Source organism: Castanea sativa, chromosome 12 (genome assembly GCF_040712315.1).
Source record: "Castanea sativa cultivar Marrone di Chiusa Pesio chromosome 12, ASM4071231v1".
In the NCBI taxonomy this organism is placed as follows: Eukaryota; Viridiplantae; Streptophyta; class Magnoliopsida; order Fagales; family Fagaceae; genus Castanea; species Castanea sativa.
In genome coordinates, this window is record NC_134024.1 from 28,490,419 (window position 1) to 28,506,009 (window position 15,591).

At 34.6% G+C, this 15,591-nt stretch overlaps 1 protein-coding gene across 1 annotated transcript; it reads left to right on the top strand.

The window, feature by feature from the left end:
• Positions 1-2,916: 2,916 nt before the first annotated feature.
• Positions 2,917-10,907, top strand: LOC142618542 (replication factor C subunit 2). Its single transcript, XM_075791492.1, has 12 exons — positions 2,917-3,042; positions 3,130-3,208; positions 3,363-3,442; positions 4,724-4,846; positions 4,953-5,022; positions 5,099-5,172; positions 6,014-6,134; positions 6,246-6,308; positions 7,914-7,973; positions 9,735-9,860; positions 9,946-10,029; positions 10,576-10,907. Exons 1-12 carry the CDS (start codon positions 2,999-3,001, stop codon positions 10,678-10,680), a joined length of 1,029 nt encoding a protein of 342 aa, XP_075647607.1. The 5' UTR covers positions 2,917-2,998; the 3' UTR covers positions 10,681-10,907.
• Positions 10,908-15,591: the final 4,684 nt, after the last annotated feature.

Below are 15,591 nucleotides of genomic sequence, written 5' to 3' on the forward strand. Positions count from 1 at the left end.
GGTTTTTGCAAAGACTCTTATATCCCATCTTAACAAAAAACTGACCACTCCTTTCAGCTGGCCAAACCAAGGCATCGGGCTGGGATGTAATACATAGGGGCAGGGACTTAATAAACTTAGCATCAGGGGGGAAAAAACATTCTTCAATCAGATTTATATTCCACCACCCCGAATGGGGGTCTATGAGCATATCAATTGTGGCAAGAACATCTTTGTGAACCTTCATTGAAGTTTGGTAACCAGGCATCTTGGAAGATCCGAATGCTTTTACCATCCCCTATCCTCCAACAGGCATTTCTTTCGATTAAGTTTTCGGAGCGGAGAATAATTTTCCATGCAAAAGACCCCGTGGCTGATCTTGCTTCAAACACGTTACCATTAGGAAAATACTTGGCCTTGAACACTTTATAGAAAAGGGAATCCGTGTCGTAAGTCAGTCTCCATATTTGTTTTGCTTGCATGGCTTCGTTAAACTTGCAAAGATCCTTAAACCCCAAACCACCCTCTATTTTGGCTTGCACAAAACCTCCCATTTCTTGCAATGAATTTTTCTTTTATCTCCCCTTTGACCCCACTAGAATTTTGGATGAGCATCTCAATGTCTTGGCAAAGACCCACCGGAAGACGAAAGCAGCTCATGGCAAAAGTGGGGATGGCTTGTACTGCTACTTTCAACAACACTTCTTTGCCCGCTTGGGAGAGTAGCTTTTCCTTCCACCCTTGGAGTTTTCCCCACACCCTATCTTTGATATAGTTCAAGCTCGCCTTCTTGTTTCTTCTCACGACCACTGGCAAACCCAGATACTTCTCGTATTCTTTGATTTCAGTTACTCCCAAAAGATTCTTAATAGACTCTTTTGAGGCTTCCAAGACATTTTTGCTAAAGAAAATGGTAGTAATTTTTTTTTCTCTAGAATTTATCATTTGACCCGAAGCCTTCTCATAAAGACCCAAAAGAGCTTGGATGGCTAGCACATCCTCTACCCGAGCTCGGCAAAATAGGAGGCTATCATCTGCAAAGAATAAGTGCGAAATCTTCAGACCGGAGTGACAAAGAGAAAACCCCTCAATTTGACCCCCCTCTACCGCATGTTGAATAAGCCCATTCAAACCCTCTGAAACTAGTAAAAAGAGATATGGAGACAAGGGATCCCCTTGACGAATACCTCTAGATGGAATGATGTGGCCTTTAGGTTCACCATTTACCAAAATAGAATAGGTAACTGATTTGATACACTCCATTATCCACCCTACCCAAGTGGGATGAAAACCCATTTTTTCCATGATCTTCTTCAAGAACTCCTACTCCAATCTGTCATACGCCTTACTCATATCTAATTTCAGAGCCACTTGTCCCACTTTGCCCGCCTTCTTCAGCTTCATATGGTGAAGAGTCTCAAAAGCCACCAAGATATTATCCGATATGGCTTTATCCGATTGGAAAGCGCTTTGAGATTCGGAGATGATCTGGGGCGAAACTCTTTTTAAACTTGTCTACTGAGAATTACACTTAAAACAAGAATTAGACTGTAAAAAGAAACAAGAAAAAAAGGAATTTAATATAAGGTTTGCAGAGGAGTGATCTATTCTTGAAAAATTTAAATGAATATACCGACATGTGTCCAGAAGGGAACAAGAACTTAGAGGAATAAAAGAGAAGGGTGTGCGTGTGAAAAGTGGAAATTACAAATTTGAGATATAGATGCAATGATTGAGCAGAGACTCTACAAGTTCTAGGAAGTGCGCCCCAAACTACTCCTTCACTCTCTAAACTCACGATCGACGGAGAGGGGAAATAGATGAGCTGCAAAAATCAATCTCAAAATTGCTTCCACTTTCATTTATTGTGATGGGTTACTTGTTTTCAGTTTGGTTACCTAGAAAATAGTTGATGAGTGGGGCTGAGAAAATAGTTTATGCTCTTCTTTAGTTTAATGCGATCTCACGTGTACAGATTTTAATTTGTTTTATTTTTTTAATCTGACATGGCAATACAGATGTCTGTTGATGGGGGCAAAAAAATAATTTTTTGTTTAGACCATTTGCCACGTCAATAATTTTCGCCTAAGAGATAACAACAATAACTAAATAGACACAACATTTAAAAGAATAGGACTAGATTGACACAATTGAAAGGTTAATGACTAAATTAAGATATGATGTAAAGGATACGGATCAATTTTATAATTTACCCTAAATGCGCTCTACTTTGAGTAGGGGTGCCAATTTGTGTTCACGTGTCGTATCAACTCATGAGTATCCGACTATATGGGTCAACACTAACCCAACATATTTATTAAATAGGTCAAGATTTGCTCAACTCTAACACGACTCATTTATTAAACGCATCAGTTGTGTCGACTTGTTTATCAAATTTTATCAAAATGAAAAAAAATATTTATGAAAAAACAAATAAATAAATATTTTTAATATGAAATTCAAAACTAATGAGTAATTGCATCACAAATAATCATTCAAAATTAAAGCATGTCTCAATATCATGAATAATCAATCACAATATGCTAAAAAAAATAAACCACAATAACTAATAAGTTTATATACCTAAGGTTGAAGGGTATATTAGTAAAATGTTATTTAATTAAACGGGTTAAATGAGTTCCATATTTTGAACACTAACCTAATCTATTTATTGAACGGATCAGTTATGTCAACCCAAATATGACACGAACCTATTAAGTTTCAACTTACAACTTGATAATTTCATGTCGTGTTGTGTCAGGATCGCGGGTCGTATCCAATTTTATCCCTCTAACTCTTATGCTAGTTTACTGTTTATAGATATACTTTTAAAAAAAATATAGAGAGGTCAAGAGCTTTTTTTTTTTTTTTTTTTTTCCAAAAAAATATAAATTTATAAATATGAATATATTACCAAATATAAGTAAAAAAATTTCAAAACATTTGGGGGCGATATAGATCCGCCAAAGCCCTATAATATAAAGAGAGAGAGCGATACAGGAATTTTACACACTGAAAAATGGCGCCACTTTTGCAGAGCTCTCAGCCATGGGTCGAAAAATAGTACCTTCTCTCTCTCTTCTCTATTCACTGTTTTTAGTATTTCATTTCATAATAATAAGAACAATAATTTTTATTATTGTTGTTCAGTCGGCCAAAGCAAGTGAAAGATGTAGCACACCAGGACGAGGTGGTCCGTGTTCTCACCAACACTCTCGAGACCACAAATGTTACTTACTACTCTTCCCTTCCCTTACTTTCACTCTTCAATCTTTCAATTTTCCTAAAACCCCATTTCTTAATTAACCTCGTACCTATTTTTTTTTCTCAAATTTGTGTTATTTATTTATTTACTTATTTTTCAATAATGTATTTACATGTAGTGCCCTCACATGCTTTTCTATGGACCGCCCGGCACGGGCAAGACCACCACCGCACTCGCCATCGCCCACCAGCTCTTCGGGTTATTATTCACTTCCACCCATTGCTTCTAATTCAATTTTAATTTTAATTTCAGTTTCATTTATTTAATTTGAACATTATTACAATTGCTTTGAGGGTTTTGTTGGTATAATGTGTTTTGGTTACTCTAGATGTGGTTTTATGGTGTGGGATCTTGTTAATTAAAAAAGAAAAAAATTTCTAAGAGATTGAATGTGGCTGAGAAAGTGGTTGAGCTTTGAGTTTTGGCTATGTTAATGGGCTTTGTCAAAGTTTTAAAACAAAGTTTATGGTATATTAATTGACTTGGATGACTAAAGGGAATCTTATCAAGCATGGAAGTAGAGATTTCATGGCAAGCATGTGCGGCATTGTGTAGTAACTAGCCAATTTGGGTATGGAAAAGGTGCTACTATCTTATGGTTTTGGTGGCCACAGCAATTTTTATTTTTTATTATTTAAGTTCCAATTCTAGATCAAGATCAATGATGCTGCTTCTAAGTTAAGATTATATACTGTTGGAATAAAAATTGAACACACATGTTACCATTGGCTTTAGATCCCTGACAATGAAGCACACCCCCATCAAGCTGTTCAAGCGTATCAACATTTTCATTTGGCTATCCCATTCAAAGGAGTGATATATGAAATATTGACTGGGGAATATTAGGAGAGTAGGTTTCTGGTTGTTCCCAACTGTTTGTATAAGCCCCACTTTTGCTTAAAAGTACAGCATTTATCTGTTTGTTTCAATGGAAAATTTTCCATACAAGAATTTTTTTTTGGGGTTATTTATGTGCAACTAAAGCAGACGGAAGAAACATCAAAATATTTTTATGGGGCTTCATGAAAAAAAAAATTCCATTGAGAGACATGAAGCATTATAGGCAAAACTTATTTCTGGAAAATATTTACTGGTACTTAGTAATGGAAAAAAAATTGGAATATGATAGACCTTCTGTCTCATTTTGAAAAAAAAATCATAAAACCTATACCATCTATAGTTTGGGAGTTGGCACGATGAATCAGTTGATCTGTTGTATTTCTTCTCATCACTCAGCCTTGGTATGACAATTTGCATTGTTGAATATTTACCCCTCTGCAGATCAATATATTTTTTTTTCTAGATTATTGACATAATAAAATCTAAAATACCTGTCTTATTATCTGGAACTCTGATCTGTTAGTGCTTTTTTAAAGCATGTTTGCTATCATCTTGACAGCATAATACCATCATCTTAGTGGACTTGCTAGCCTCAATTTGTTGGTCTTCCCTATGTAATAAAACCACTATGTATTGCAGCCCTGAGCTCTACAAGTCCAGGGTGCTGGAGTTGAATGCAAGTGATGACCGTGGCATCAACGTTGTTCGGACAAAGATCAAGGGTTTTGCTGCTGTGGCTGTAGGTTCTGGTCAGCGTCAAGGGTGTATACTCATAACTTGTAACAATTGTTATATTCCCATTTCAGGTTACATTTTTTTCTGCTTCGTTTTAACAAGTTTTTATTTCTTTTTTGGTACAATACATTAGGGGTTATCCATGTCCACCATACAAGATTATAATTCTAGATGAGGCAGATTCAATGACTGAAGATGCTCAGGCATGCTTCCTATGCATTTTGTTTTTTCTAGTAAAAAGTATTTTGGGTGCCACACAACTGATATTCTACTTTACAGAATGCCCTGAGGCGTACTATGGAAACTTACTCCAAAGTTACAAGATTCTTTTTTATATGTAATTACATCAGCAGGTGAGCTTTATTTTACAACTTGATCTGTTTTATGTCCTGTTTATCCAATAAAAAGTGATGTGAGAGAGCACTTGGATATGTCCAAGATTAAAGGATCTATGTAATATGGTATCACCATAGATTGTAATTAGAATTATAATCTTTATATATAATAATAGGAATGACAGCCACAGTTTTCTAATGTAATGACTTGTGTATCATAGAATTCCTAATACAACTTGTAGTTGTGCTAGAGGTTCAGTTTATGTATACTCTGCTTCATAAGTCTTAGGATATTTTAGAATCTTCATTATCATCAGTGAGATATTTCATTGATTCCTGTTCATTTATTTGTTGCATGCCAAACTATAGAAAAAATAATATCATAACTGAAAATGAATGACTCATGTATGTCTTCACTTGCTTTCCTTTTAAATTAACTGAGAGCAAAAGATAAGGATCAGGTGGTGACTTGATTGTAATGAAAAATATGAACCCACAAAATGTTTTTCATATTTTTTTTTCTTAATAAATTACTCATGATTTTATCTTTGACAATTTTTTCTTTATCTTAAATTACGTTTTAATCCTGGAAAAGAGAATAAAGAAACTCATATCATTAAAGAGCTGCATAAGAATTTTTTGTGTGAACTTCAGTCAAACTAAGTAGAGCTAAAGTCAGTGGTGATTGATGAGGACTTAAACAAGTTCTTATAAATCTGGAAGTTTCTCTTATTCAATTCAAAAGGACCATGAACCTAACTGAATATGGAGAAGTCTTTATTTTAAAATTTACATTGATATCTTTATGATTGAAGGTGAGCCATGAACTTTATGATTTACATGATTGTCTTTTTTGTAGGATCATAGAACCACTTGCTTCAAGGTGTGCAAAGTTCAGGTTCAAGCCACTTTCAGAAGAAATAATGACTACTCGTATATTGCATATATGCAATGAAGAAGGCCTCAATCTGGATGCTGAGGTGTAAACATGATGTCTTAGAGTTTGTATTTTGAAATGGTTTCCAGTGTAGATTTCATTAGTGCACTGGTGTTAAGTTTTCTAACTTCATCAGTATGATGCGTAATTGTAGGCTCTTTCAACCTTAAGTTCTATTTCACAGGGTGATCTTCGTCGGGCTATTACATACTTGCAGGTGAGAAGTGGTATTTTATGTGTTTAATTACATGAATATTATGATTTGTTCTATGTGCTCGTGCAAAAAGTTTTTACATTAGAAAGAGCCAAATTCCTCACTTTTCTATCACTTGACATCTTAAATGGTCTATTCTTGATGTACTGGTGCTCCAGCCTTTTTGTTTAGGCTTTATGCTTCATCAATGAAGCAATCCCAACCTGTGAAGCAGATAATTCTTCAATATTTACTTTTGAAACCCTCTGGCTTAAAATATTGATTTACCTTGTGCATTTTCAGCACCCTCACATCATGATTTACTGTTGTGTCTCCAATATTGTGAGCTTTTTCTTCAATGCTTTACATTAATTAAAAGAATTTTTGGTGTGTGTTCGGGATGACATTGCATAAACTTATTTAATTGATAATAATGAATTAAACCACTAGTAATTATCAATGTAAAATTTTCTGTATGGAGGATAAAAAGTGTAGATGATGCAGGACAAACCAAAATGATGCAACAGTAAATGAAGAGCAAAAAAATAAAGGATAGGCAACCTAGAAGACAACACCTAAGCTTGCTTGGAGTTAGCACAAAGCAAGAGTACAAACCCCTAGGAGTCAACACCAAGGGTGGGTTGTAGTCAGCACCAAACCATTGGAAAAGTCTGAGAGAAATTTTATTAATCAATCAAACTGTAAAATTTTCTCTACAGGATTACAATACTATACTTATATAGACTACTAAACATAATTCTACTTGACTTGAAAAATCCTAATTCTAATGGACTTGGGAAAACCAAATGATTGAATTACAAAATAACTGCTAGGATATAAAATAAAATTACTAATTACCTAATTAACTACAAGGACCCAAAATAAAATACAATTGACTTCCAAAATTGAATAAAACTAAATTAAAATAAATATTTCTTTGCCCTACCTGCATCAATAGTTCTTGTCAAAATACTGGTATATATATGGAATTTCTAAATCCTAAATTCTTAAGTGGCTAAGAGACAAAGTTTACCTGGAAGACTCAGTCGACTACATTTTCTCTAAATGACCAACCTAGATACTCTTATAGGGGACTGTACCAATTTTTAGAGACTAAGATCTTTTGGTTACCATAACTGATTGATTTGAAGCATGAACCTTTAAAGTTTCTTTGAAGGATACAATGTATACTGTAAGCATGATCACTGGATTCATATCTATCAAATTTGTGTTTTATTTGGATGTTGGTCCATTAAGGGACAATTAATAAAGGGAGGACTTCACTTTGGTTTTGTGTAGCATCTTGGGCTCTTAAATGGAACTTGAATGAGAAAAGTCGGATTAAAGTACATCAGATCTTGGAGAAACAAATCTTTCTCTTATGAATAGTGCTGTCCAATATTGTTTTAATGTGAGAATAAGAATTTTATCCTGGATCATATATATGCCATAGTGAAGGCAGACCTGGCAAAGCCGTGTCTCAATTGTTTATACCATAGTATTGAAATTATAACATTTTTTCCTCTTCATCTAATTATTTTGCTACTTGTCCCTTGGACACTGAGTTGGAGCTTTAATTTGTGGTATATGATTAATTAATTTATTTTATTGTGTCTTGGCAAATTTCAGTCTGCTGCGCGATTATTTGGATCATCCATTTCTTCCAAGGACCTGATTAGTGTGTCTGGGGTAAGCTATGATGAAGTTTTAAAAGGTTCTGCTTGTCTTAGTACATATAGAAATGTTTAAATACATATGCATGCATGCATACATAATGTGTCTATTAAAGGAAAATGTACCTGAAAGGCTCAAGAGTAGATAAAATTGTGGGCCTTGTGGCTGCTTTAGGCTTTTAGGGGATTATCTTTTGTAACTTTTGGTAAGGCATATCAAAACTGTTATTTAGGTCAAAGAGCCTTGTGCTTGAGCATGCTAGTTTGTGAAGTTGCAACCTAGGAAGCATGGAAATGACAAAAAGCTCAGTGTCCCTGTCTGACAAGTGTGTGTGGTGTCGGGCAATATATTTATACTGGACACTGTCTAAGACACATATGGGACACAGTTGTGACATGGCTATGTATTTATTTTATTTATTTTATCTTTTTTTAAAAGAAGAAAGAAAAAAAGTGGGATTTTTGACCAAGTTGCTGTAGTTCTACAACTGCACTCTGGCGAAGCTCATTGTTGTTGGTCTCAACACATAGGAACTGTTCCCATTGACACTCGTCTTGGCACATCAGCATTGCTCTCGCAGCATCAGTGCTGGCCTTAGCCCATCGGCTCTCACTGTTTGTTGTCATCCTCCATCTGTTGTCTTTTTCTTATTTCTTTTTTAATTTGCTTTTGTTTAGGAAAGGTTCAAGAGCTAGAGGCTTCATCAAATTGAGTTAATGCTTGTTGAAGCTTTGCATAATATTTTTTCAAGGGCTGGGTTGACCGAATTGAGTTAATGCTTCTTGTTTCTATTTCTCTTGGTTAAAACAAAGCTGAATGGCTTTAGGGAATAGTGTTAAGCACTTAAGAGTGTGTTTGGTTAGGGTGAAAAATGGGGGATGGAAAAGAGAGAGAGAAAAGTGGGGAGAAAATGGTATGGGAGGGTGTTTGGTTGAGGGCGGAAAATGGGAGAGAAAAGGGGAACAAAAACTACGCAACGTTCTTTTCTTTTGGTTTTTGTCATTGTCTTCTGTTATTTCTCTCTTCTTTTTTTTTTTTTTGTTCCTTGTTTCTTTATTTATTTTTAATAATGAAGTGTCCACCCATACACAATTTTTTAATAAAAACATAATGTTTATTTTATTTTAATTTAATAGGGGCATGAGGGTAAATTTATACAAACTACATTTTCTATCTTATTTTTCAACTCAATCAAACAAAAGAGCTTTCCATCCCTCTACTTTTCCACACCCAACCAAACACATATGAGGGAAAACTAAATCTTTTACATTCCCCAACCAAATGAAACGTAAAAGTTAAAGTTGTAATTATTATCACTGATTATTATTACAAAGTTTAGTTGCAATGTTTTTAATTTTTATCTCTCTTTAACATAAGATATGCTTAAAAATATAAATTAATTAACTGCCATGTACCTATCAAAAAAAAAAAAAAATCACCATGTCCTGTGTTGTGTCGGTGATCATGCTTCTTAGGTTGCAACAAAATGAATATGATGTTTTAGGCTGGGTGCAATATGTTTGAAGTTGCATCACTGCATTTCACGCTTGCATGATTTCTGTCATGCCAACACCATGGAGCCAGTTCCATGATTTATTGATGTGAAAATGAATCAGTGCAAGTTGTTGCATCATAGGAACATTTGATTTCTTTTATTTGTTTTGGTGTAACTTACCTGCAAGTGATAAAAATAGTAAGCACTTTTTCTGATCTTTGACTTTTTCCATCAGTTTTAGAAGTCCTGCTATGTGCTGACGTAAAATCTCAATGTATTAGGTGGTACCACAAGAGGTCGTTGAGGCATTTCTTATAGCATGCAAAAGTGGTGACTTTGATTTGGCAAACAAGGAAGTCAATAATGTAATTGCAGAGGGATATCCGGTCTCTCAGATGCTTTCTCAGGTCTCATGATTCTACTTCTACTGGTGGTTCTTTACTATTGTCAGTTGCTAGATAAAGATACCATTAATAGAATTCTTTTTCCCAGTTACTTGAGGTGGTTGTTGAGGCAGATGACATATCAGATGAACAGAAGGCCAGAATTTGCAAGAAATTGGGCGAAGCAGATAAGGTTGCTATTTTTACTTCATAGTTTGCCAAGGGTTCTGAATTATTGAGTTTGAATTTGACGTCATTTTGGTTTAAAATGAATTGAGCTTTGTCATAATGTTGGTGGCTTCCTAGTCAAGAAGTTGTGCATATCATATACAATTAGCTCTTATATTTTTGAATTTTTGATGTTTTCTGAAGGCAAAACATAATCCAAAAGGATGAAATACTCTTCAGAAGCTTTAACTTCTAGTTTGCATCCTAGAACCTCTGCTTTCTCTCTGAATGGCCTAGGGCCTATTTATCACCTTTCTCAATTAATTGACCTAGTATTGCTGTTTTGAAATCTGCTCCTGAAAACTTATTGTAATTGGATCTTTTTCTTATTTTTTTAGAGGAACTTGTAAGATGATCCAGTTATCCATGTATTACTTGGCTTAAAAAAAGAAGTTATCTATGTAATATGGTTTTAATGTTGATGGTTAATTTTTGAGATTAGTATTTCTGTTTGCTCACTTTGCTCAAAGAGATTTAACAGTTCTTACTTTTTCCTTTTGTGAATCTGCAGTGTCTTGTTGATGGTGCGGACGAGTACCTCCAGCTGCTTGATGTAGCTGGCAATACAATGAGAGCTCTTTGTAACATGCCACAAGAATTCTCTTATGAGTGCTAGGTAGTTTGGCAACTTTAACTTCAATACAGCTTGTTGTCAGTTCATGTAGAGACAGTTTATTCAACTTTGGGAGCTGTTAAATCTGTCAAACTAAAAAATCTTTTAGTAGCCACATGCTGGAAGGAAACTTGGCATCCACAGAGGGATTGTTCCTTCTAATGTTTTCTTTCCTTGTAACAATTTCTTATGCCTGATGTAATGTGAGTTCAATACAAGTTAAGTCTCAACCTAAGAGTTCAAGACGTGTCTAAAGACTCTAAACATGCCCTTCAAGAATTAAAAGTACTTGGCAAATCTTTTTACCAAGAAAAGAAAAAGAAAAAAAACCCTTACATAGTACTTAGGAAGTAATGCTGCTCTCTTGTATATAATAGTAAGTTTTCTTGATAATTTCATGGGAGGCCTAGCTTTCATTTGAAAAGAGAATATTCCTTCTGAAGTATAGAATAATTTTGGAAATTTTGGAAGTTAGGGAGCTAGACACTTCACCTAAAACCATGGTTTTAAGAACAAAATGGTCAAAGAACCAATAAAAAAAGGGTCGGTTCTCAATTTTTATCGGTTGAGGCCATTTTTGCTTGATCAATTTAGGGTACGGTTTCTGGTTAAACTGATTGGTTTGATTCGATTTTTGAAAACATGTCTAAAACTAAATAGTATATATACATATTTGATGATGGCTGTGTGCCACTGTACTTGTCCTCAGTAACATGTTTTTGGCTACACATGGAAATCCTCTCAAAGTCGGTGCCTTGGATGGAAGAGTGGGTAATTGATTATTAAAGAAGCACGAGCTCACCATGTTTGTTTTCTGTTAGGCATACAGGAAACTGAAAATAAATAGCATTCAGCGTCACGCTGAAACTTATGACTAGTTATTAGTTATTACAAGTAGTTAGTGGAAAAAACTATGAAGTCTAACACTCTTGCCGCAATCTTGATAGTAAGACAATGATATATGTTTATAGTCAATAATTCGAGTCTTTCACGTCAACATCATGAGCCCACAAAATTGATTCAAATATTGATCCTACGATTGCGGACTTGATTTGAAAATGAGAAAGAAAGAAAAGCACAAATTGAATTTAACTTCGTTATGAGCTGAAATTGATTTAAAATTTTTTATCTACGGCCATTCACAACTAAGGTTTAAAATTATTCCATCTCATCATTGTGCACTCTTGGTGTGACGGTCACTTCATAATATAAGTGTTTGTGAGGTGTGAGAGATAAGAGCTAGAGTTCAAGTCTCCGAAAAAGAGTTTTACATAGATATACACTTAGATTAAAATAGAGTAGAATTTCTATCTTGTACATAAAAAAAAATCCATATCAATGAGATCATGTTCCTTGTCTTTCACAATAAGTTGAGTATTTTGACCTTGAAGCTATTATGATATTCAAGTTACTTTTATTGAAAAAGGACTTCCAAGTTTCAAAAGGGTCCCCATGGAGAACTTATTCTTACATTTTATATTTGCATCATTTAACTCACAATTGCCTAGGCATTCTTCTATTTCATTGAGTAATGGTAGTTTTTTTATACACACCTATAGGTAGAACTCATCCTTAAAAATCGGCTTGCAAGAGGAGGGTACTTAAAATTTTATATATGCATGGTTAAATTTATACTTAATCTATGTGTGACATTAAGATCAAAACATTTTTATTTTATGTTAGTGTAATATATCTTATTTGAAATTCTTTTTAAATAGGAGTGAGAGGGTCTGATATATACCTGTGATACCAAATACCTTCGCCTAATAATGTACATACTGTATTCACAATGGTGTTAGAAATACATTTCAACATATGATCAGCTTTTGGATTACTGCTCCAAGAATCAAGAAATAGAGTGTTTGATGGAAGAATTTATTTTGGTAGGTTTATTTTTGTTTAAAATAAAAATTATATGAAAAGCACGAAAACAGAATTTTGATTAAAAAAAAAGTATAGATAAATTTAGTAATGGAATGTTATTTAGGCTGCGTTTGTTTCGACGGTAAATGGTTTCAGGAAATGGTTTTCCGCGTTTTCGGGTGTTTGGCAGGTGCTGAAAATATGGTCAAACGGAAAATATTTTCTGTTGACTGTAAAACTTAGGCCTCTGACCCGGAAATTCGTTTCCACTTGTATTTTACCTTCAAATGGGAATTTTCCAGAAAATTGAGAGACAGAGCACGAAGAGAGAGAGAGAGAGAGAGAGCACGAAGAGAGAGAGAGAGAGAGAGAGCACGAAGAGAGAGTAGAGAGAGCGAGTCACGCCCCAACCCGCGCCGGCGAGTCGCGCCCCAACCCGCGCCGGCGAGTCGCGCCGTCGCTTCTCTCTTCGTCGAACCCAGTCCCGGCGAGATCGCGCCTTCGCCTTTCTCTTCGTCGAACCCAGTCGCCATCGCCAATCACGATCTCGCCTTCGCCTTCGCCGATCACGATCTCGCCTTCGCCTTCGCCTTCGCCTTCGCCTTCGCCGCGCCGCGCCGGCACGATCTCCCCTTCGCCATCGCCAGTCGCCTCTCTCTCTCTCTGTCTTCGTTCTTCGTAGATCACCGATTTGGGTTTTGTTGATTTGTTAGAGAAAAATTGATGATGAGATTTTTTTATTTTTGGGTTTTGTTGAGCTGTATCGTAAGAATTTGATGAGTTTTTTTTTGTTTTGGGTTTTGTTGTTCATGATATTTGTTTGGAAGCCGAGAAAATGTGAGCAACAAATACAAAATGCATTTTCTATAATATTTTCAAGATGACAACCAAACACCAGAAAATATTTTCCAAAATATTTTTTAAAATGTTACCAAACACCTAAAAATATTTTCTTTTCCCGAAAATATTTTATTTTCCTGAAAACATTTTCCAGAATTGCTTTACTGTTGAAACAAACGCACCCTTAGTAAAAACACAAGTGGTTACCTTTACTTTCCTCCATCGCATATATATCATATTTCATATATACAAAACCAAAAGTTTTTGATTTGGGGACTAAAGTATGAATAAAAAATTGCGTCAAACTTAAAAATAACAAATGTACTCAGATTTCAAATTATGCAAAATAAAACAAGTATTAAAATAATTTGAATAAAAAAAGACACAAATTAATTGTATCTATCTACATTTCTAATCAATCATTTAAAAATATGGAATTTGACATTCTATTAATTTCCAACAACTATATATGACTACATAAGAAATTGTCTTTAATATACAAAAACTATATATATACTAAAATTCCTAACAATTTGTCTTTAATATACAAATTAAAGAGACCTTTAGAAAACAAGATATATTTGACTACATAAGAAATTTAAACGATAAAAAAAGGAGAAGAAGAAAAAGAAATGTGAAGTGACGTTACTATCCAATATCAAATTATTACTATCGTTTTTGATCTGCAAATTTTATTACTATGAATGTGACTATATAATAATGAATTTAAACAAAAAAAAGGAATTAAAAAGAATATAACATAAAATTACCAACAAATGTGACGCAGTTACTCTAACATGTGAGATTGTTTCTATGTAATGTGACTTGATGAGGACCTTGTACCAAAAAAAAGAAAAGTGACAGAAGTTACCAACAAATGTAATGCAATTAATGTCGCACGTGACATTACTATTTGATGTCATGTAATATTGTTATATTTAAACCAAACAGAAAACCACCTACACCTGTGGTTTCAAATTGTTCCATAAATAGAACATATCATGTTCGATCTCTTTCACTTTGTTACGGAAAGTTTTTCTATTCCCATCAATTTGACCATGAAGCCTAATCTGATCTTCAAGTTAGTTACCCAAAAAAGACTTTCATGGCTGTCATGAAAAAAATATAACACACACAGATATGTTTTCCACAGAACGTGGGTCCTAAACAACTCTAGAATCGACATATTATAAGAAAAAAAGAATACATATATTAAATATATATGATAATTGTAGGGCAGAAGGGTCGAATATGTTTTTGGGCCTTGAACTAGATTTGTAGGTATTAATTTGTCCGAGAAGGGTTTAAAGGGAATAAATATGTCGAACTTAAAAACCCACAGACCCACTGTTATTAATAAGGTTGATGAGGAATGGTCCAAGGAGTGGCGTATCCTCGGTTAAGTCAAGTGAAGGTCATATGATACGCCATGATGTATGGAAGGAAATTTTGGAAGGTCTGGTGGATGAAGTTGTGTTCCATCAGGGCATAGAGAGAAAGAACGAATGAGAAATATCTTAGAAAAAGCTGTTACCACCGTATTAAAGACTCTGCACCTACCTCTTTGGCCGCATTAATGGGAAAATGACATTTGAACAGTAGTGATCAGTGTTACAGCTATTGTTTGAGGACTTCAAGAAGGCGGTGGATGAGACAAGTATCTGGATAGGTGATCTGGTCCATACGTGGAAGATGGTGGGAAGAAGGAAGGTGATATAAAAGGAAAAAAAAGGCATTCAACAAGGGGGATAGAGAAAAGAAAGAGAAAACACTGTACACACCACCTTCAACTATAATCTATTAGTTGAAGGAAGAAAGAGCAATACAAGTCATCCTCGGCTTATGTCCGAAGAGAGTTTCTGTCATATAATCATTTCATTGCACATGTATTGACAATTTAGCCCATCATACCTGTTATCCAATATCCATAAAACCTAGATTTCAAGCTCACGCTCTACAAATTTCACTGTATAAGACTTTTTGAGCCTGCACCCTTCACACGGTTAGGTCCAGGTGCAAATTGTGTTCTTACAATAATTAATAATAATAATAACACTTGTATTGAAAATTACACTGAACTAGAAGCTTGTCATATCAACAATATTCTAGTGGATTAATTGACATGCACACTTATGAATAGAGATTTGAATTCAATACAATTATCATACCGTACATTAATTTTGTTGATATAAGAAATAAATGTTAAAAATA